The sequence below is a fragment of the Copadichromis virginalis genome, linkage group LG23, assembly GCF_057382275.1.
Source record: "Copadichromis virginalis isolate Kocher_CV1m ecotype Utaka linkage group LG23, C_Virginalis_male_GT1.1, whole genome shotgun sequence".
Lineage (NCBI taxonomy): Eukaryota > Metazoa > Chordata > Actinopteri > Cichliformes > Cichlidae > Copadichromis > Copadichromis virginalis.
Genome location: NC_140639.1, coordinates 1,719,194 through 1,740,147, shown reverse-complemented (window position 1 = coordinate 1,740,147; position 20,954 = coordinate 1,719,194). Strand labels below are relative to the sequence as shown.

Genomic DNA, 20,954 nt, shown 5'->3' with positions numbered 1-20,954 from the left:
TCACTTGTATAATAACAACAAGTAAAATAAAATGCTAAAATTAAATTATTTCTTCGTGTTTAAATAATAATAATAATAATGATAATAATAATACCCTTAGTATCCCTTAAACATAAAGTACTATGTAAAATTGGTTAAACTACAGCGACACCGTGTGGCCAACACGGTCAGCGTCTCCATTAAAGTAACTTTATTCAGTCAACATTTAACACAGTTATTATTATTATTATTATTATTATTATTATTATTATCTGTCAGTCACGCGCGGTGATGTTACTCGTAGCCCTTTTGTCTCTGTTTTACAGCGTTCGTGACGTGGAGTGTGACGACACTCACAGTGGACGGGACACCGGAGGCGCTGCTCGCACCAGCTGCAGGTCAGAGGAGGAAAACATGGCTCGTCAAAGTAACACCTGCGCCGGTAATCTGGCGTTTCTGTTTGCGCTCGCGCTGATTGCAGCGCGTGTCCCGGCGGAGGCGTCCGAGGAGCAGGCGAAGACGGTGGAGTTCAACGTGAAACCGGGAGGAGTCGTGCACACCTTCTCCGAGGGCATTGTAAGTGCCTCCGCCGAGCGGTGTCTTTATTTCTCGCTGTAAATCTCCCGCTTTAAAACGAGCCCTCGTGCAGGGAAACACGGAGCTACCGATAAATCCTGAATCGTAAAATTTAATTTTACGTGGATTAAATTTGAATTCACCGCGCAGCTCACTGTAACCCACTCCAATGTGATTTATCAGTCAGTTATTAACACATTAATAGCTAAATTAATTATCATTGAGGAGCTGAGGTCTGCTTCTCTTATTACAGTCGGACATAATCGATGTTATAAACAACAAAAGAGAAAAACTACAATCTGCTGGGCAGCTTTAGTCGCTGTCTGATGACGACACAGCCTGTGAGGGGCTGACACGTCGCTGTCACAATGGCGCTTTTGATTGGTTGAGAGCTTCTTTTCTTTTAACTTAAAGACTGCTCACTTTAAATTGTAAAAACAACTTTTGTCTGATTGTTAAACTAACGAGCGAACTAATTATTTAATGAATTAATGTTTTTCTTGTTTGATTAATCAAAGAAAAGCTGACTCGTCATTGGTCACAGCAGGTAAAGCTCAGGTGTCCCTGATAGCTTCAGCGGTGACAAAGAGAACCATTACGTGTCTCTAATATTCTGACGTGGGAGGTGTTTGCAAAGTCGCAGTTTAAAAAAGTCAAAGTCATCTTACAAGCTGTTACATTAGATTATTACTTTAAATAGAAAAAGAAACTCGCTGACTCGTCCAGCTGTAGCTTGACTTATTATTTGTTATTTCCTCGTTTCGATGGCAGAGGTGTGACTCTGACTCACTTTCATGCTCTAAACCAGGAATGTCAGACTCCCTCTGCGTCGTTGGCCACAGACAGCCCACTTTAATCTCAAGTGTCCAGAGTCCAGAGCAGTGGAATTCCCCTTCTCTGTCAGTGGACCGAAGATTAGCTGCACATTTATTCCCACAGATATCTGAATATGAGAAAAAAAAGTGCAAATACAACCTTACCTCTCATTTCTTTCTACGTAATAGACAAATGCTGCTGTAGTAAATGAGAGGAATCTGTCAGCGAGATTTAAGAAATAAAGGTGTAAACTAATTCTGTACTACAAAGTGAAAAAACTGGAATTTTTCTTTCATTTCATTTTTTCAATCTGTTACTTAATTACTTTAGTATAGTATGAATGGTCCAGAGGAAGGCCTTCATCAGTAGGAAATGTTGCAGTTAGATGTCCAACATTATTGCCCTCATTCACATTTTCTAAAGCTTCATGCACATCTTATCTTCACATCAGGAAGCCCTGTTTAGCTCATTTAGGTCATTTCAGGACCAATTAAATATATTTAAAACTACTTTCAGGTTGGCTCAGTACACATTGGATTTACCAGATTCCTGAGCCAACCCCAAACAGTTTGTGATTCCTCCTGGTATCAAACCAAGGGCCTTTTTACACGTTAGGTGAATATGTTAACCACTACGTTACGGAGCCATTCAGTCTACGTGATGCTGAAAAGCTTAATATGAATGAACTATTCAAGCTGAAACTGGTGAAAGCTGTTACTAATGTGGCAGAAAATAACCACAGGCGTGTCTGTCGTGCTACGCTGAAATCTGAATAGAGAGAAATTGTTTTTTTAGCAGTACCCAGGCTAATTCTAAACATCTGTACCAGGTCACGTAGACCAGACTTTAAACGGCGTTCTTTTAAATGATGATCAACAAGCAAAAGAAACATCCAAAACCAAAAAGACCAGCGGTAATTTCTTATGGCTTTTTTAATCTGGCTCAACTCTTTCCCCCATAAACAACATCTGACACGCTCTAGCATTAAGAAAGGTTTTGAGACCTCAGTACAAAATAAAGAAATCGTTTCTGGGCTTTTCTTAGGGGAGCTGTCTGGCAGAGACCACCCTCGCTAACCTCCGATGCACAGACAGAACAGAGCTTCTTGGGTTCCTCCTAAAGAGTAACGTGTTAGTGTTCAGGGTATTATTGGAAAGGATGTGAGTTTACATGCAACCATATTCTGTCTTTATTTCTATGTAAGGTTAAACTGAAACCTGAGTGAGATCAGTGGAACACAGAGTTTCTCGTTTTACAGGAAAGTTTTGTAGGTGAATCCAAAACACGGCACTAACACCTGGTTTCATTCTCCTTCTGCAGGGGGAGTATGAATGCTCTTTCACGTACGCCTCTCAAGGAGGAACCAACGAGGTGAGCCCCTCCCTCTCTCTCACTGTGCGTCTCCAGCCTCACATCACTGATTACTGCGGTCTTTATGCTAAAATATTGTCCCTTTTTTCTGTAACGCAGCAATGGCTGATGAGTGTGGGCCTGACTGATGACAACAGACTGTTCTCCTGCTCTGTGTGGAGGTGAGACACAGATTTTAGAGGACGCTGCACTGACTTGCATTGGCTTAATGGAGGCTGCACAACTACTGCTTACCTCACCTTAACCTTAAAGCCTGCCTTCACCCTAAAATGTCCCCATAAGGAAGTCGGGCCCCCGTGTTGTGATTGTGTAACCAGATTTAGGTCCCCGTAACTGCAGTTATACCAGGACAACACTCACAGGCCAATGAGCAGCCCGCGGAGGTACTCTTCTTCTTCAGTTCGGTGACCCCGATGCTAAGAGCACCCTCACCGCTAATGTGTGCGTCTGCTGAGTCACCTCATTGATTTTGCTTAATCGTGACAGTGGCGGTAGAGACTAGAAGGGGAAACAACACAGCAAACTTCTAACCTCTGATTGAAATGAATTTATGCAAACCCGTGACACTGACAGCAAATATTTCCTTTTCATTCCCGCCAGGCCTCAGGGGAAGTCGTACCTGTTTTTCACTCAGTTCAAAGCTGAACTGAAGGGAACCAAAATCGAGTATGCCAACGCGTATGTAAGTACAAAGAAACTGTTAGCTGAGCTTTTAGTGGGCCTGTGTTCATTCATTTGTTTTTGAGTTGTCAAATTATCCCAGTGCTCAACATGGACAAAGCTGAAAAACTGTGATTGCTGGGTTTTGTTTCTTTGTGCTGCTGAGTTTGTTATTTATTACTGTCAGTGGGCTGATCCCATTTCCAGAGGAGGGCTGTGCTTCAGTGATGCTTTTAAAACCAGGATCATACTTGCTGTGGACACTGCCGATAAATATTCCACATGATTCTTTAAAAAGCTGGCTGGAGTTCGCCTGCAGGTGTGTGGTTGGTTCACTGTTTTTCGGGCTGGTCCTTGAAGATGCAAACTATTGAAGGATGTCCACAAGGAGTCTCGCGTCCATCCTCTCATGGCCCAAAGCAGAACAACACCGTGTTAGCTGATTCCAGAACAGCGCTCCACTGACTTTCTGTCAGAATTACTACTAATAAATAACCTCTTTCACTAATCTAGCCCAGCCTGCATAGATGGTAACTAATGGTTACAGCCTAACAGCATATTAGAGGGCTATCCTCACTGATGGACATGCCCAAAACACTTCACCTAGGAGGCGTCCTAATCAAATGGCCGAGCCACCTCAGCTGGCTCCTTACGATGTCAGCTTGATTCTGAGCTCCTCGCAAATGACCAAGCTCCTCATCCCCTCTCCGAGCCGGAGCCCAGGCACCATCCGCAGTAATGCAGACGCTGCACCAAATCTCCTGCCAATCATGAATTTGCACCGAGAGTTTCTGCCGTCATGTTCGCTGTGTTTCTGTCTAAAGCGCCAGAGGTTTCTCAGACACGTGAATATCTCCAGTCAGGGATTCATTTTCCTGACATCGCATGAAAGCACTGTAAGCTCATTCAGCTTGGATTCATCTGGTTTCTTTTTCAAATTCAAGATGAGTCACGCTTAAAGCCAGCGGTTCAGTGCAGGTCTTTCTTCCTTGCACTGAAGTTTGCCTGTTGGTAGTCAAACTGCACCACAACCTGTGCAGCGTAGTTGCGATACTGTCGGTGCAACACATCATAACGCCTCACAGTTCTGCGGTTGGTTTGACAGGACAAACAAAAACTTTCTGCTTTGTATTGCCTCGCTGTTCCAGGCGCCCCTTCGGTGCAGAGATTAAAGCTTCATCAGCACAGTTGTCAGGAAAAACAAGGCGAAACTCTGTTGATGAGCATTTCTGCATAGCCTGCAAATAATAAAACATCCACCTTTATACCAGCAACACATTCATCAGCCTCTGGGACCAAATCTGAGGCAGACGTTTGTGTGCAGCCGCTTCTTATATGCTTTTTCTCCAGCACGTAGGGGCTGTAAGATCGTCACAGCTGTCGCCATCTGCACTTTTATCTCGTCTCATGCGACAAATAGAGAAAAAATCTCAGAGCTGTATTTAATTAAACAGTTTGATAATGACGCTTGCGCCTCATTCCTGGATATGTAAATGTCAGTGCGTGCCACGTCTCCGCACGAACGAGGATTATTGTAAGTCTGACATTTAATGATTTGTGAACAGGATGAGCTGCCTTCAGACTTTTGTCTAATCGGACTCAAAGAGAAAGAAGCAGCAGCTTACCATTTTAATATTCATTTAGTTCATAATATCTGAAAAGTATTTAAAAAACTTCCATCTCGCAGCCCAAGAGTACGTCTTCAAGTTGCTCGGTGTGATCGAATGGCTGTCCGAAGCATTTCACGGTTAATTTTTCAGTGATTATAAAATACAGCAAAGCTGCCAGTTCTCACATTTGAAAAGCTGGAAGCAGATAATGTTTTGCAGTGTTCTGTGATTTATCACCTATCAAATATGTTTGATTAACTGCTCAACTTTAAATGTTGGCACACGAGCCTTCTGCAAAAAGGGGCGGCACTGGGTCCCTCTACTTAGAAATCAATGAAAAGCGAATGCATAATATGTTGCTTTACTACAACGATGGCGCCCGTTACATAAGGCGTGCCCCCAGACACAAAGTCGATAAAGTTGCAGCTGCGGGATTTTGTAGCTCGAGGACTTGGATTTGTCACCCGACCATAAGCTAGACATGGGTGGGTTGGACATATCATCTTCCCTCCACTTGTATACAACAAACCCATAATGTGCCCTTGACAAACTAACACAAGTCGAGTGAGTCAAAGTAGCACGAAAACTTTATTTCTTCTTGACGTCACACTCGGAATCGAGTCTGTGCACTTTAATGTCTCGTGGAAGGTTAATGTCCGCGCCCGGTCTGAGCTCAGCCACTTTGCGCGGTCTGCCTGTCTGATGTGGTCGTCTGTGAAGTGGAGCGCACCTCGACACGCCTCCTTCCCACAGCAAGGACAGTCCTGACACTTTCTGTCATTAGTGCGAGCGCATGTTTCCTCCTCCCGCTCAGCTCCGTGCCCTGCAAGCCAAAGACGAACACACAGGGAAAAAAACACAACTTCCTTGAATGATGAGACCGAAATAACTTTGCACGCACAAACAAACACACCTGCCACCCCCGCGCAACATTTCCTTGACCTTGCCGTCACGTCCTCCTACTGTCCCGGCCCGTCTGTTCCAAACAAAATTGTTGTCATCTGTGCCGCCTCTCATCCTGTTTCCCTCTCTGTTTCATTGTTTCTTTTTTGTCTCTCTTCCCCTGCTCTCCTCCTCCTCGTCTTCATCGCGGCTGCTGTTTGCGTTTCCAGTCTCAGTCGGCAGCAGGAGGACAGAGTGACGTGCCTTTGAAGCCAGAAGAATTCACCATCGGAGAATCAACAGGTGAGAAATTTATTGTGTTTCCGAGTGTTCAATCAACTCCCTCTGCTTGTCACATCAATCCCTTGCTCTTTCTCTCCGTCTGCCTCCCTCCCTCTCCATCACGCTGCAAGTACCCTGCTGATTTCCCTCTAAAGCATATGCTCCAGCTGTGAGTGGGTTGTCATTTGTCCCTGTAGCATTATTTCTTGTTATTCCGTTTCCGCGCAAACCGAGGCTCCAGACTGTGATTAGCAGGATTTGACGAGTCGAGCCGACCAGCAATTTCCTGTGTCTTTTTCAGCATATTAAACGCTACAGTTACAGATGCTGGAAAACACTTGCAGTCTGGGTTTGTTTTGATAGACTGCTTAACAGTGGAGAGCGTATTAATTACAAACCTACGAGTAGCCTTTAGCATCTATAGGAAAGGAGAGCAACCGAGCTCAGACGTGCAGATAAAGACATGCTGACATGTCCTTATGTTTGTGCCACATGGAGGCAGTGAGTGTTACAGCTGGTGATTTATTATAAGTGCTGTTTTATTTTAGGCTGGGACGTGTTTTAAGGTTATGGTCAGGCTCTTAATTTGTAAGGCTTTAATTAAATCGCTTGAAGTCCACTTATTACACATTTTCCTTTACATTTGTTTATAAGCTAACAGCTACAACATGCATCAACTGTTCAGCTCCAAAAATGTATTTTAATGTACGACTCCATCAAAGTACAAAATAACTGATCATGTTTAAGCTTTTAGAGTAAAGGTGGGCAATTAATTTTCCCAAGGGGCCACATGATACACTGGGACTGTTGTGTAGGGCCGCACCAATAAGCTGTGGCCCCTTGGGGAAATGAATTGCCCACCCCTGCTTTATGGGAACTGCTTGCCTGGAATAAAAATATGTTTAGTTCCTGTATAAATATCTTCCCCAGTGTAATAAAGGTTAAATTATCATTTGCTTTCTTTGTAAGCTAAGCTCGCCACGCTGTGGTTTCTAGCTCTGCGTATAATAAACAGACACGAGATTCGTGTTTTTTTTCTTTCCACCCTTCAAAAAAGCAAATAAGCATTTTTTTTAGTGCATGTCTGAAAAATGCTGAAATATAGACTTTTTCAAATACATAAAAGATAAAGATGCTGTTTGTGTGTGAGGTCTTTAACAGGATCAGCAACGTTGCTGTTGGGCTCACTGCCTGCAGGTAGCAGGCATGTCTCATTTACACCAGCTCACCTGCAGGTGGAGCTCATCAAACCTACAGACGTGATGTCCTGTTATTCTCCTTGTGCTTTGTTTGCAGCTGAATGATTGTTTTTGCTCTGTCATCATCTGTGGCGGCATTTCATGCATTTCCTCTTTTTTTTAACCTCAAGTGACCCACAGGGATGGAAAGTTCAGCGCTCAACTCTCCAAACTGACCGTGATTGGACGGACACGAAAAGACGAGCTGTAGCTGGTCAGAAGTGAAGCGCTTTGACCAATCAGAGCATCCCAACGAGCTCCGACTGGAGCCTCTGCTTTTCCCTCAGTGATCGATGAAGGATGGATTTCTTCCTGAGTTACAACTAAAAATTGAAGAAGGATAAACTGGATACTGCCCTGACAGCACTTTGTGTCGCTACAAAAGTTACCTGATACTTTGTTGCTATAGTGGATCGGAGCTACACGGGACAAAAGGGATCAGCTGAGTAAACAACAACAACAACAACAAAATGCTTGCTCTGAGATGAAGTGCTTCCATAGTTGTTATTTTTCTTATGCTACAAGATTTACAAAGAATTGTGTCCTGATACACTGGGGATGTCTGTGATTGTATAGAGGATGTCTGGGGGCTTTGTGGAGTATAGATAACATATTTAGACTAGGGAAGGATTTATCCATCTTATGTAATCCCGAGAGAAAAGTGAGTATTCCCCAATATCGTCACTGCGCGCACATAAACAATTTCCCCCGTCTGGCTCTGCTCTGAGCCGCTGTTGAGCGAACTGCCTCCTTCTGTCTTCATCTCTCTCTGTTTATCCGTTCCAGATGATTGTAAGCACCACATTTGATCCCCAGCAACCACCAATCACTTCTTCTTGTGATAAATCTTTGTTTTGTGTTTTTGCCTGAAGCCATAATGCCCACTTATGTCTTCAAATCTTCATCATTCTGCAGCAGAAGATGCAAATCTTTCTCAAACAAATTCCCATTAACAAATGGATCTAATTTGAGTTTATTGCAACAAGTTTTCAGTTACATTGTTAACCACAGAATACTAAAATGTAGGGCATGCACAGACGTTTGGATGATAACACGCGAGGCAAAAGAGATGCCAGCAGGTATCTCTGAGTCCTCCTTGAACCCTTTACTTTCATCTTTCGGTGCCACATGTGTGGATCAGCGAGGATAATGTGCAGATTTCACAAGGACTTCATTATTTCGCGCGCCCCCCCCCTCGTGATGTTGCGAGAACCTTTATCCCCCCGTCATTGATCCAGCCCTCTCAGATCCACGCCAGTCTCCAGAGGACGATTGATTTCAGATTTGAGGATTTTGCTGATTTGATTGTGTGGTTGTGTTACCTGTTATCTCTCTGCCTTGTTTGGCCCGGGATCGGTTTCCCTCGTCCGTCCGGAGGTGATCCTAAGGAACTGAGGAAATGCTTAGCAGGAGCGTTTCCCCTTTTCCTCGTTGTCACCGCTGATGTCGATGCGTCGTCTGGAAATAATCACCTCCAGATCCTGGCGTGACAGATTTGAAAACAAACAAACCCAATGTTACTTATTTTGTACGTTTTCTTTTTCTACTTGTTGATTCTTCTGATTCATGATGAAATGTGATGGGCGTCTCAATAAAGACATTTTCTGGAGATAACTCAATGTTTGTGTCTTGTTAATGTCAGTCATGATCTCACTGAAGCTCCCACAGCTTGTTAGAGGGTAAACATAAAAAGAGGAAAGATTTGAGTGCCAGCATTGAGACAATAAATATTCGGAGCACTGTCAAAGCTGGGCAACAGTAAACACGGTGGAAAGCATTTTTATACCCCATCATATCCCATCCAGAACAACAGTAATTTTAGTAGCAGCACTAATGCATCCCTAATTTAGACTCAGTTTATAAGCAGCATAAATACAGTGTACAGGACATCTGAGGCCCCGAGCAAAACTTGCAATTAAAATAAGCATTATAAGAAATGTTGTTTTAAAATGTATTCTGCTGGCGTAGGAAATTAACATATATTGTCCTCAGATAAATGTTGCCATGAGATAAAGAGCTTCTATTGTTTCTTCTTTATTTCTGGGAGAAAAGCTTTGGAGCGAGGCTCTTCTAAATCCACAGGCACAAATGGGAATCTATAGAGCTCTGATCTTTATGGGTTTATAGAGATAGAAAGTTGGTGGGGATTTATTCATTTTATGTTAAGCCAAAGAGAAAAATCTGTAATCTAGATTGTCGGCATATCGGCGCAAGTTTGTTTGAAGCGTAGCGTCAGAACTGTAACCAGCACGTTTAGCGCTGCTTTTACAGCCGTGACTATGAAACATCTGAAAATCTCAAGTGTGGCAGAGCTAAGATCACAACAAGCTGTGCGATGAAACTCCCACAGAGGCTCTTATTTGTAATTAAAGCATCTTATAGCAAAGCGGGGACATTTTCAGACTCTCGTTTCTAGTTTTGTGGCCTTGCAGGGGGAGAAAATGAGACACTTTGTTCTCGAGTTGGTTGTTCCATCGAGTAATAGGTCTCTGTTGCACAGTAGCTCTTTGATTATCATCATTTCACTCCGTCTATGGGACTCGGAGCTGCCTCGATGCTGTCATGCAAACCCTGAACACATATCGCTGCTGTTTACCATCTGGCAGCGGTACAGATGTTTACTTTCAACTTCTCCCTTTACAGTACAACCATCACAAAGAATTAATACACTCTCCAAAGAATTGGCCTAGATTATGATGACGTCAATTAAAGAGCTTTGATCAGAACCCCCCATCCTGCCACCCCGCTGCTGTCCAGACTGAAATACCTCTAACTGTTCAAATGTGGTGCAGACACACTGTAATGGTTCACAAAGCCACTGCAAGAGGGTGTGCAGGCCGACAGGAGAGAAACATGGAGCAAAATTAAATTCATGTGATTTAATTACTAACTGACAGAAAGTTGTGGGTTGAGGGGTACAACTTTCTTGGCTTCAGGAGGATGTTTGCCATCTTCTTGTGACCCCTTAAAACAAAGCTTGTACACTTGTTGCCTTAAGAGATGTTTGACCAAAAGCAAATCAGTGTGGTTCTGCAGCCACCTTTAGCAGCAATAACTTGAATTGTTTTCTGTACGACTTTATCAGTCTTCCACATCGTTGCGCAGGAATCTTGGCCCGCTGGTCTTTACAGCGTTGCAGGAACTGAGGTTTGCAGGAACAAGGTCCCGGTGAGGTCTGGATAACACTCGGTCGCTGCAGCACCTTTGCAGCTATTGTGTTGTAGATTTACTGCTGTGCTTTTTCTGTTGCATGAACATATTTCAGCCAAGCCGCTGCTGTTTGTGTTCGACTCAATAACTGTAAAGTGTCCAGTTTCTGTGGCTGCAAAACGAACCCAAATCATCACGCCTCCACCACTGTGCTCGACAGCTGGCGTGCTGCGTTTGGTTTCCCGCAAACGTGGTGCTGTGCGTTATTGTCGAGCATTTCCTTTTTGCTCTTGTATGTTCAAAGACACTGGCACCAAATAAGGTCTACTGTTGAGTAAAACTTGCTTGTGGAGATGAGCTAACTCGCCTGTCTGTGTGTGCAGATGTTTCCCTGGGGGTCCAGTAGAGGCCAGGTCACATGAGTGTGGGGAATTCCTGTACATGGAGTGTTTTCATAATGGCGCTAATTAAGATTAAAATATATAATATTTAATTAGAAATAGAATATTAGACAGTGTGATTTGTGTTGCAGTTGGAAGGCTTGACTTGCCTTTAATTGTCCAGTTATTTTGCTTCCACCGTACTCTGCCTCAGCCTTCATCACCACTCATAGTCCAGTGGCAAAGGCCAACCTTGTGGTCTGTGGTTTGTGCAACTTTGCTTTCTAAATGTATTGTCATGAACTTTAAGGTGCTAATGGAGGCCCGTAGGGATTGGCATGCAGTCTTTGGGTTTGTTTCAATTTCCCTGACCACTGCACAGGATGACATTGGGGTCGATTTGCTGGGATGTTCACTTCTGGTACGACTGGCAGCTGTCTTGAATGTTTCCCACTTGTGAATAATCTTTCTCACGGCAGAATGATGGACCAGATTCTTTGAAAATGGACTTATGACCTTTTTCAGATTGATCGGCAGCAAGAATTGCTTTTCTTAGATCACTGCTGGTGTATTTCCTCCTGGGCATCGAGTTAACACACACCTGAATGCTTCAGACCTGCAAACTGCTAAAACTTCTGCTTATGATCAGTTGATCAAATGCATTTAATTAGCAGCGCCTGGCTGCAGCGCAGCTTCTCAGTTCCTATGGAAGCAGTAAGGATGTATGTAGTTTTTCCACAGGACTGCACTTTCATTACTTGAAAACTTGTTTTGTTTTTGCACAGCTGTAGTGTGGCATTTTTAGTGTGGACTGCTCATTATTAGGAAAACCATTCAGTTCACCTGCAACACTAACAAGATCTCCACTGACCTCAGCTGCACATAAGGTTTTAAGTCCTTAAAGTTAACAGGTTAGCAGATTACACTCAGGATGTGATTCTTTCTGAGCATCATGTTGGCGCTCCAGCTTTAAGCATGTAAGCACTGCACTTGTAGCATGATGGTAGACACCTCTGAGGGGTAGATCTGCACAAAAATGACTAATTACTAATAAAACTATCGCAAAATTTGCCTAAAAATGCTTGAATGAGTCACAGAGTATCACTGTGTGATATTCATTATGAACATAATCCCACATATACCATGCTGGTGATGGAAGCGCTCTCTGGAGCACCAGTGGTTATTCATTCCTAGCTGTTTGTGAGGCTGAGGAACCGCGCTAACGTTAACGCGCTAGCGCCGTCCAGCCCCAAGCACGGGGCGATCCGCGTTAACTCGCTATCGAAGATTTGCCGCGTTAATCCGGTTATTGCGTTAACGTCAATTTAACAACATTAACGCTGCAGCACTAATATATATATATATATATATATATATATATATATATTAGGGGTGCAACGATACACAAAATTCACGGTTCGGTTCGATACTTTGGTGTCACGGTTCGATATTTTTTCGATACAAAAAAATGTTCATGCATTTTTAATTTGTCATTTATTAAAATTATAAATATATATTTTAACTCAAAAGTACAGTTTTTAAATTTAACCCTAACCCTATACACAGTTCGCATGATTGCAAAGTGAAAGCAAAAAAACAAGCGCAAATTCAAACGCGATTTCAATATGTCACATATTGACAGTGGCTCACCGATGCCAATGACATAATTACCCAGCTACATTTCTGAAAGAATGCAAAAGCATTGACATATATTTTTTCTTCCTACAATAGCCCGACGGGCAGGGCAGAGAGATTTTTGTAGCCCGACTGAAAAAATCGCTAGCTCCAGGACGTCGGGCTAGCGATATTGCGAGCCCTGTATCTGATTGAGGAATCACTCATCTTTGGAAAAGAGAGTTTATTACAGAGAAATGTCTCTTTCCAAAATAAAAGCTATACTATCCGCTTCTTCTGGGCTATATTCTCAGCAGCATAAGGAGAATCATGTGCTAACAGCTGTCTAAATGACTCGGCTAAAGTTAGTAGCATGCTTGTTGTTTTTGTCTTTGCACTAGGATGATGTCGGCGTAAATGTGCAGTCATATTCGTTGTGTTCCCACTAGTGCTTTCAGGTTAATCTCATTGAAATGACCTTAACGCCACAACACGGCAAATCTCCGTTAACGAGCTACCGCCGATCGCTCCGTGCATGGGGCTAGACGGCCAACACGTTAACGAGCTAACTGCGCTAACACACTAGTTCACACCAATGTAATTGAGCATTGCATGGCACATCCAACATACTGTTTTACTTTAGTCCATGACTCGCTTACCTTCAGGGTCATACGTCACATGAAAACCAAAATAATTCCAAACGCCAGATCTGAATGAGGGTGGGGGAGGTGCCCTGCGCTCTTCCTTCTGTCTATGCTGTCTGTGTTGAGCGCTCAGTGGATCTGCGCTGGACAGTGCAGCCTAGGCGGAGTAGTCGAACACAGATTCACTGAGCGCTCAACACAGACAGCATCGTCAGAAGGAAAATTGATAAAATAAATTACAAATGTTGTATTGTTCGATACATATGCGTACCGAACCGAAAGCACTGTATCGAACGGTTCAATATCGATACGAATATCGTTGCACCCCTAATATATATATATATATATATATATATATATATATATATATAATGCTCTACAGTGTTTACCTATTTGGGGTAAATAGCTGAGTCTTTGTACAAAGACTGAAACTAGACGTCTGTTGAAGATGTAACCTCTGAGTGGCACAGGCAGTAACCATTAGGTCTCTCTATTGAGAAACAGGCTCTTTTTATCGGGCCTGTTGGTCATGAGAGAGAATATAAAATAACCTCAGCTTTATTCTTTGAGAAAAATAAAGAGCCAGCTGAAATAACCCAAAGCAACATTTCAGAGAGGACAACATAAGCTGACCTAAATGAATGAGCCATCGATTTGCTGTGCTGTGTTTATGTAGTTAATCCGGCTGGCATTCCCGTGTCTGCTTTTCTCTCTTTGCTCTCTCGCACCTGCCCCCTATTTCTCTCTCTCTGCATCTCCTGACATTTGGAGGGGAACAGATGGAGATTGTGGCTGGGTCGGTCAAGCCAGAGGCAGCAAAGGAGATGGGATTTTTGTATCACCAGGGGCCCGGTGAAGGGTACAACGAATGGCCAGCTGCCCCCTGTCTCCCCTGACGCGCACCCCAGTGCTAGGCTGGTGACCCAGTCGGAGCAGGGACACTGGGCTCGGGCACTTTCTTGCAAAGTTTTTCATATTATGACACGTTTTCTTGTCTCTAGCTCTGTCACAGATCTCTGACCTCACTTCCCCCGCATGTGCTCTTTAACACTGCAAGCCAAGGTAGCCTGAGCTGCAGTGAGACAGCAATTATCCACCTCAGACGATGCTGATACATGTGAGTGGACCTCTTTGGCTGCATGGGCTGAAGTGCACTAAGGTAATCACTTCTTGCTTTGCCTTGTCATTTTGCAATAATTGCAATTTCTCTCTAATTAGGCCTTTTCAGTCCCTTGCCCTTTAACTGTGCAGTCGGTGGGAGTCTGAGATCTGCAGGGCAAAGTGAACATCTGTATAGAGGCTCTTGTTACCAGAGCAGTTAACCAGACAGATGTTACGATGCCCTCTGTATGTTCAGTGTGTGAACCCGAGAGGTTTGTATAGAAGGAGAGAGTAAGAGGACATTAGCAGAAGCAAGCTGTTCCTCCTGACATACTCACCCCAAGTTGCGTCTGCGCCTTGTCACCTTGGAAACTTGGTCTCAGCTCAGCTTGGCAAGCCTTAAATCACTCTCCACTCTTGCAGACTTGTGGCTGGTGCTGTGAATATGGCTCCATTCGATCAGCCCCCCTCTCCTGCTGCATTGTCTCACACTGTGGTCGAGAGCAGCCTTCTTTTCTCAGGGTACGGAGGAGCTTTGCGGGGCTCCTTCACTTTCTTTGTGTTTTCAGAGAGTCTGTGATGTGGGTAAGGTGGAGGCTTGCGACCTCTGTGGCCTTGTGCCGCAGCGCATACGTGTGACGGTCCCGCTGAGGATGCTCGCCTCTCCGTGTTAGCGGCGAACCCGGTTTCAGTCTCTGAGTCGGTGGGTGGGCAGCTGGCAGACGGCAGCAGGTTGGACGATGGAGAGAGCGGCCCAGCAGATGGGAGATCGCTTTGTGTGGTCTGATAAGACCCCACTTTGGTCTGGATGATGACAGACGGGCTAAGAGCAGGGGGTGGGTTAGCCTTTGAAGACAGGGGAGAGGGAGGTGAGATGGAGATGATCCTGATGGAGGAGGTAGCCCCAGGGGAGTGAGGCTGAGAACCAGAGCTACTGGGGAGATGGAAGTTTACCGTTAGAGGGGAAAGACCAGGAGTTGGAGGCCGAGCAGGGAGGCTTCTTTGGGGGGAGCGAGTGTGGTCGTGGGTCGTGAGGTTACTGGGGTATGGCAGCTTCCCACCATGTTTGGGTGAGGCCCCAACACTACCGGTGAGGTGAAGAGTCCAACTCCTCTCTGATAAAAGTCCAGAGGTTAGCGGGCGCAGCTGCACATTGGGTGGAGACTGGCTCCTGCTATGATGCTCTCCCCTCAGGGTGCCAGATAAATACCCAGTTTCTGGCTGGTTTGCAGGCTCTGACAGCCTCTGATGTGTGAAGCCCACAGTTGTTTCACTGGAGCTCGAGCCTGAACTGTAGCTGCTGTCGCTGGGAGGTTTGGTGCTTTCTCTTCCAGTTCCCTCCTCCTCCTCCTCCTCCTCCTCCTCATTCAGATCAATGGTTGATGTTAGATGGTCAATCTGCTGCACCACCTAGAAAATACATGATTGACAGATAAAGATAGAGTCAGTAAGTGAAGTCTTCCTCCAGTTTCTGTGATTGAAAAATGTCTTCTATAGTTTTTGTTTGCTTTGGGTTTTGGTGCCACTGCTCCAAGAAAGAGGATGCAGGACCTGATGGCGAGGTTCCCCTTTAGAGAAACACATATTAGCAGACTGATCAAAGGTTGCACACACAGAGTAAAACACTGAGCTTTTTGGGAGTTGCCACTCTGCTTGGCTGCTGGTCCAGCTCTGTGTGCTGAATGAAAAGAGAGGCGATAGATTGAGAACAGAGCTCTCCATTGTTTCCTTATACAGATCGGTTCACCTCTGGCAGTGAGTAACAGCCTGTGAAAACAGATGATGTCATGGTGATGTCATCAGAGTAATCTTAGACTAAACTCAAAGAGTTTTTGAGCTTTGTCAGAAAGCCTCTGTTACCGGGCAGAGAGGGTTTAATCAAAGACACCACGAGCTGCATTTTCACTTTAACGCTATCAGTGTAGCACCATCCTCTGTTTAACCTGTCTCTTGTGAGTCACTCGTTTTATAAAAGTGCTGCAATACATAATTTATTATAGAGATAATAACACACTAGAAAAATAACACTTGCATCTCCAAATTGCTGCTTTTTCTTCTCCATAAATTCTGCATAATTGACCACCGAGAGTCAAACTCCTAAAGCAAATCTCTCGATAGCAGCACAAATTTGAGTGCAGCTGGAAACAGTTAATATTTGGCATTATGTATGATAGATATTTTAACAAATCACACTTAACAACTATTGGCTTAAATTTGATCATTTCCTCAGTTAGCTGACAAGAGGAAATATTCTTTGCCTGGACAGCAGCGCTGAAGCGAAGGGAAGAAGGGGAAAGATTCATAATTCCACAAAGATCTGAATTTCAGCTGGGAAACTGTGTTTAAATGCTTATCAGCTTGATCCCCTAATCCACCAGGATGTGAAACGCTAACGCCGCCGTTTCTGCTTCCTCAGGAATTAAGAGGTAAATAGCAGCCAGTACGTCTCATATACACGTCATTATTTTATCATCAGCAAGTTTGAGCACCTCTATAAATATGCACATATAGCACCTCTATATGTGTCGAACACAATGCTCCAATCTTTCCGGAAGCAGAGGTCAGACTGTGCAATGCTCAGAGAAACTGCAAAGAACCCAAGAGCTACTTCTCAGAGCCTGCAGGCCTCAGCTAGCATGTTACCACAAAACTCCGGGAACAAATTTCTTTGGACAGACAAAACCAAAGTGGAGATGTTTGACCATGGTGCACCAACCCCTCTACCATCTGTCAGCACGGTGGTGGCAGGGTGATGATTTTGGTTTTGCAGATCTGGGCACCTTGCAGTCATTGAGTCCACTGTGAACTCCTCCGTATACCAAAGTATTCTTGAGTAAATGTGAGGCCATCTGTCCGACAGCTACAGCTTGGCTGAAATCGAATCACACGAGGGGCCAGTGATCCCAAGCGCAGCGTCAAATCTGCCACAGACCTCAGATCTCATCCAAAATTGAGACACTGGCAGGAGCTTAACAGAGCTGTACAAAGATGAATTCCTGCAAACCTCAAATAAATGTTTCATAACATACAGAACTAAGTTAAAGCAGCACAGCTCAGTCTGGTAAAACAAATCAGATTTGTCCTGCCAGTTTAGTAAAAATCAGACGAGGCACACGTGCACGTATCCAAGTGCGTGCAGAGCATCCACACACACAACCCACACAACAAGACTAGAAGAAACAGCCACACACACAGCCATACATAGATGGAAGAGATTGGAGGAAATTACTCTGGGGAAAATGCTTGACCCATCACGCCACCTGCTCAATGTGCACGGATAAATCCTCGGTCCGTGCTGGATTGTTTTGTTCGCCGTGTTCAATATCCTTGCTGATGTCAGTGGATGACCTGATTTGTCTCTCTCTGTCTTTTTTTAATGCTGGAGCTGTTTGAGCGAGGCATTTCATATTGCTTTGAAGTACAGCGTGTATATGCACATCCAGTGACTCTGGGCAGGTGCTGCTCGTTAATGTCAGAAATCAGATGAGATAAAAGTGCAGAGGACCCTGGTTTTCATGTGCTTCCCCCAAGGGTGTTTGTTAGAAGCAGTGTGGGGGGGTTGACCCTGCAGGTCCTCCTGATGAGTACCGAGAGACGTTTGTTGTGGAGCGCCGGTATTTAAGTTGCGTTTAGCTCTTTAAGTTCAATTCTGTTGTTGTTTCTCTTGAAGTTCTGAGTCATAGTTCAGTTTTTTGATCTATCAAAGCGCCTCAGCAGAGGATCGCTATCATATTCAAGTGCAAGCCCACTTTTGTGATGTCTTTTCCTCCTCCAGTGTGTGAGAGAGATCTTTAGTGTAATATTTGTTTAGCTTCAGACAAAGGCCTCCACTAATTTCTTTTCGTAGCCGTGATGAATATTAAACAAAGCTGAGGTTTGCTGCTCATGCAGCGGAATAAAAAACACGGCTTTGGAATAAATATGCGACCAGTCTTCTCTGGTACCTTATCTCCCTTTTCATCTGTTGTCTCTGTTGTGAAAATTTGGGACTTTTCTATTTCAGTGTCTGCTTACTCGCCCCCCTCTTTCCCTTCTTTGTGTGTGCAGTCGTTGGGGTTTTATTAATAAAGCTCACAGCCAGGATGATGAGGTTACTACCTCGGGTTTAGCTGTGACCCCACAGAGGCAGATCAAATGGCAAGAGGCAAGATTTATGTGTCACTTTTACTGTGTGAGGCAGAGAAACTCAGACATAAATGGATTATAAAAAGCGTCGGACGCAATCCAGCTGTGCCTGGAGCACATCTGTCCATAAGAAGAGCGAGTGGAGGGAGAGATCCTTCATCTCAACAACCTCTGAACGCATCAGGCAAATGGGGCATGACTAGTGTCTCATTCACCTTTATGAAAATGTGCACACGACTCGAGCTGAAGCGTGCAGACAGACGACAGAGGAAATTTGGGAAATTTTGGTGCTGCATTCATGCAAGCTGTGCTGCTGACTGTTTAATGCATGGCAAATTCTTGCTGAGGACGTGCATTTGGAGACCGGCTTGTTATTCGTCAGTGCACAGGCCCTCGAGCATGAACACTTTCAGAAAATGAATGTGAAAGGACGCAGTAACTTTTCTGTCCTGTTTTGTTTGGATTTCTCACTTCTCAGTCGCTCGAGTGAAATGTGATGATTGAGAGGGTGACGTGGCTGAATCTGACACTGAAAAAGCTTTCATCTCATTTTTTTAGTCATAGTCGAGAAAAATATGTCATGTTACCTCTTTCATTTCCTGATGAACATCCCTCAGGGCTTTGAGAACCTGCTCCAGGTTGACCACCACCCGTTTAATTTGGTTTCGCACCACCTTCCTCCTGCAGCCGGCCTCTTTCCTCTGTGACTCCCCTTCGCTCTTTGGTCTGTGCTGGACCCACGTCTGGTTCTGAGCCAGGAAAGCGGTGCGCTCTGAGCTCGGTCTGGGTTTCTCGGGGCCTTGTAGAGTTGTCGTACTGCTGAGCCCCCCGTGAGGAACCTCGGTGGAGAAGATAACTCCGTTTAGATCCTCCACAGGTGGCTCCCGCAGCGCTGTCAGGTCTCGTTGGCTCTGGGAGCTCCTGCTGTGTTTACTGGTGTAGCTGAAGTTGGAGCTGAATCCATGCTGCCTCTCTATTAGTCCCTGAGTGTCATAGTTCAGCCAGCTGGATGAACGGTGGTCTCTCTGACGGTGGGTGGTGTGGCTGGCGCAGTCCCACACCTTCCCCTCTTTGCCCTCCATACACATAACAACAGGCACGTTAAAGTTTGGCTCCTCAGAGAGCAGCGCAGCAACAGGAGCAGCAGGAGGTCCAAGCAGTGGCCCGTAATTCTTCACTGAGTTGCTACTGCTGTCACTCTGCGACTGATGGGGGCTCAGGTGGCTGCTGTGCTTCCTAACAAAGGTGTGGTTGCCCTGAGCAGCGGAGGAGCTGTTGGCTGGTCCCTGCGGCCCCTCCCCTGGGCTGGTCTGTGCGTTGCGGTCTGTGCCAAGCTCTTTAGTCCGGTTCCACCTGGCAGGACTGTCCTCCCTCTGCTTCCCCAGGCTCCCTGGCAGGATGTGGTGCCCCCTCAGCGCAACTGGCAGCATCCTCGCCTTCCCCACCCCATTGCACCGAAGTTCAGCCTTTTTTCCACGGCCCTTCCCCTGGATGGAGAAAAAGCCGATCCCCTTGGCTCTCTCCAGCGGGGTCAGGTTGTTTCGGGTCTCTGAGTTGGATTTGTACGGTCCGTTGAGCCCCAGGTCGCTGCTCTGGTGAGGCTTCAAGCTATTGCGCAGCCACGGGATGAAGTGAGGGGTGTGGGACTTGAAGCCTTTCTGCTCCCCAGGCGCCGGAGCCCTGCTGTCAGAGAACATGGTGATGAATGTTTTCCGGCAGCCTGGCAGAATGAAGACGAAGTAAAAGGGGAACGGGAGGACTCCTGAGACACTGAGAGCTTCCTCCTCTTCTTCCACGAATCTCCTCCTACCTTTGCCATTAACGGGCTTTATCCGCTCTGATGTTCAGTCTCGTCTCCCCCTTCCCTCTCCCCTCTCTTACTCCGTCTCCAAAACTTTTATCTGCTTTTTCCCTCCTCGGCTCTCACCCCACTCCCCTTTTTCCTGGCGAAGCCTGCTTCTGATTGTATCGCCCTTCTTCTTTTCCCTCAGTTTCAGCTTCCCCTCCCACTCTTCTCTCCGCTGTAGTGCTCTTGAGCCCCTCGCCCCCTCGCTGGGCCAGCCGTGGAGATGCCGAGGGCCTCTCTCTCCCTCTGTCGTCTCTCTCTGCCTGCCTGCATCTCACTGGCTCAGTGGCAGTGGAGGCTTCCTGTCTCTACATCTCTCTCTCTCTCCCTTCCTGTCTCTCTCCCCCCCGCACTGCGCTGCACTGCCTCCTCTCCTCGCTCTTTCTTCCTCCCACTCCCTCTCACTGCTCTAACTCCCTTTCTCTGTTTCCCTCTTCTCTCCTCATCTGTGTCTCCTCTCCCTGCTGCTCTCATCTGAGAACCTCCGATCGTCCTCGTCTTTACAACTCTCGTCTCTTTCCCTCCTCTCTCCGTGTCACTATTTTTCTCCCCTTGCCCCACCTCCAATTTGCCAGGGAGAGCAGCCGAAGTTCAATCAAGACGCCAGTGTTATTAATCCCCCTTTAGTGAATGTGTGCCCACGTGATTCCCCCTGCCTCCGTTCTCATCTGATTACTCCT

General features: G+C 45.4%; 2 protein-coding genes across 2 annotated transcripts; one reads left to right on the top strand and one right to left on the bottom strand.

Moving 5' to 3' along the window:
* Positions 1-314: 314 nt before the first annotated feature.
* mydgf (myeloid-derived growth factor) lies at positions 315-9,028 on the top strand. Its single transcript, XM_085447198.1, has 6 exons — positions 315-555; positions 2,692-2,742; positions 2,842-2,903; positions 3,343-3,424; positions 6,125-6,197; positions 7,546-9,028. The coding sequence occupies exons 1-6, from the start codon at positions 394-396 to the stop codon at positions 7,623-7,625; spliced, it is 510 nt and encodes a 169-aa protein (XP_085303324.1). The 5' UTR covers positions 315-393; the 3' UTR covers positions 7,626-9,028.
* On the bottom strand, positions 8,413-20,732 carry LOC146679908 (uncharacterized). Its single transcript, XM_085447196.1, has 3 exons — positions 19,016-20,732; positions 14,642-15,713; positions 8,413-8,895 (listed from the first exon to the last, which is right to left on the bottom strand). The coding sequence occupies exons 1-2, from the start codon at positions 20,123-20,125 to the stop codon at positions 14,790-14,792; spliced, it is 2,034 nt and encodes a 677-aa protein (XP_085303322.1). The 5' UTR covers positions 20,126-20,732; the 3' UTR covers positions 8,413-8,895; positions 14,642-14,789.
* Positions 20,733-20,954: the final 222 nt, after the last annotated feature.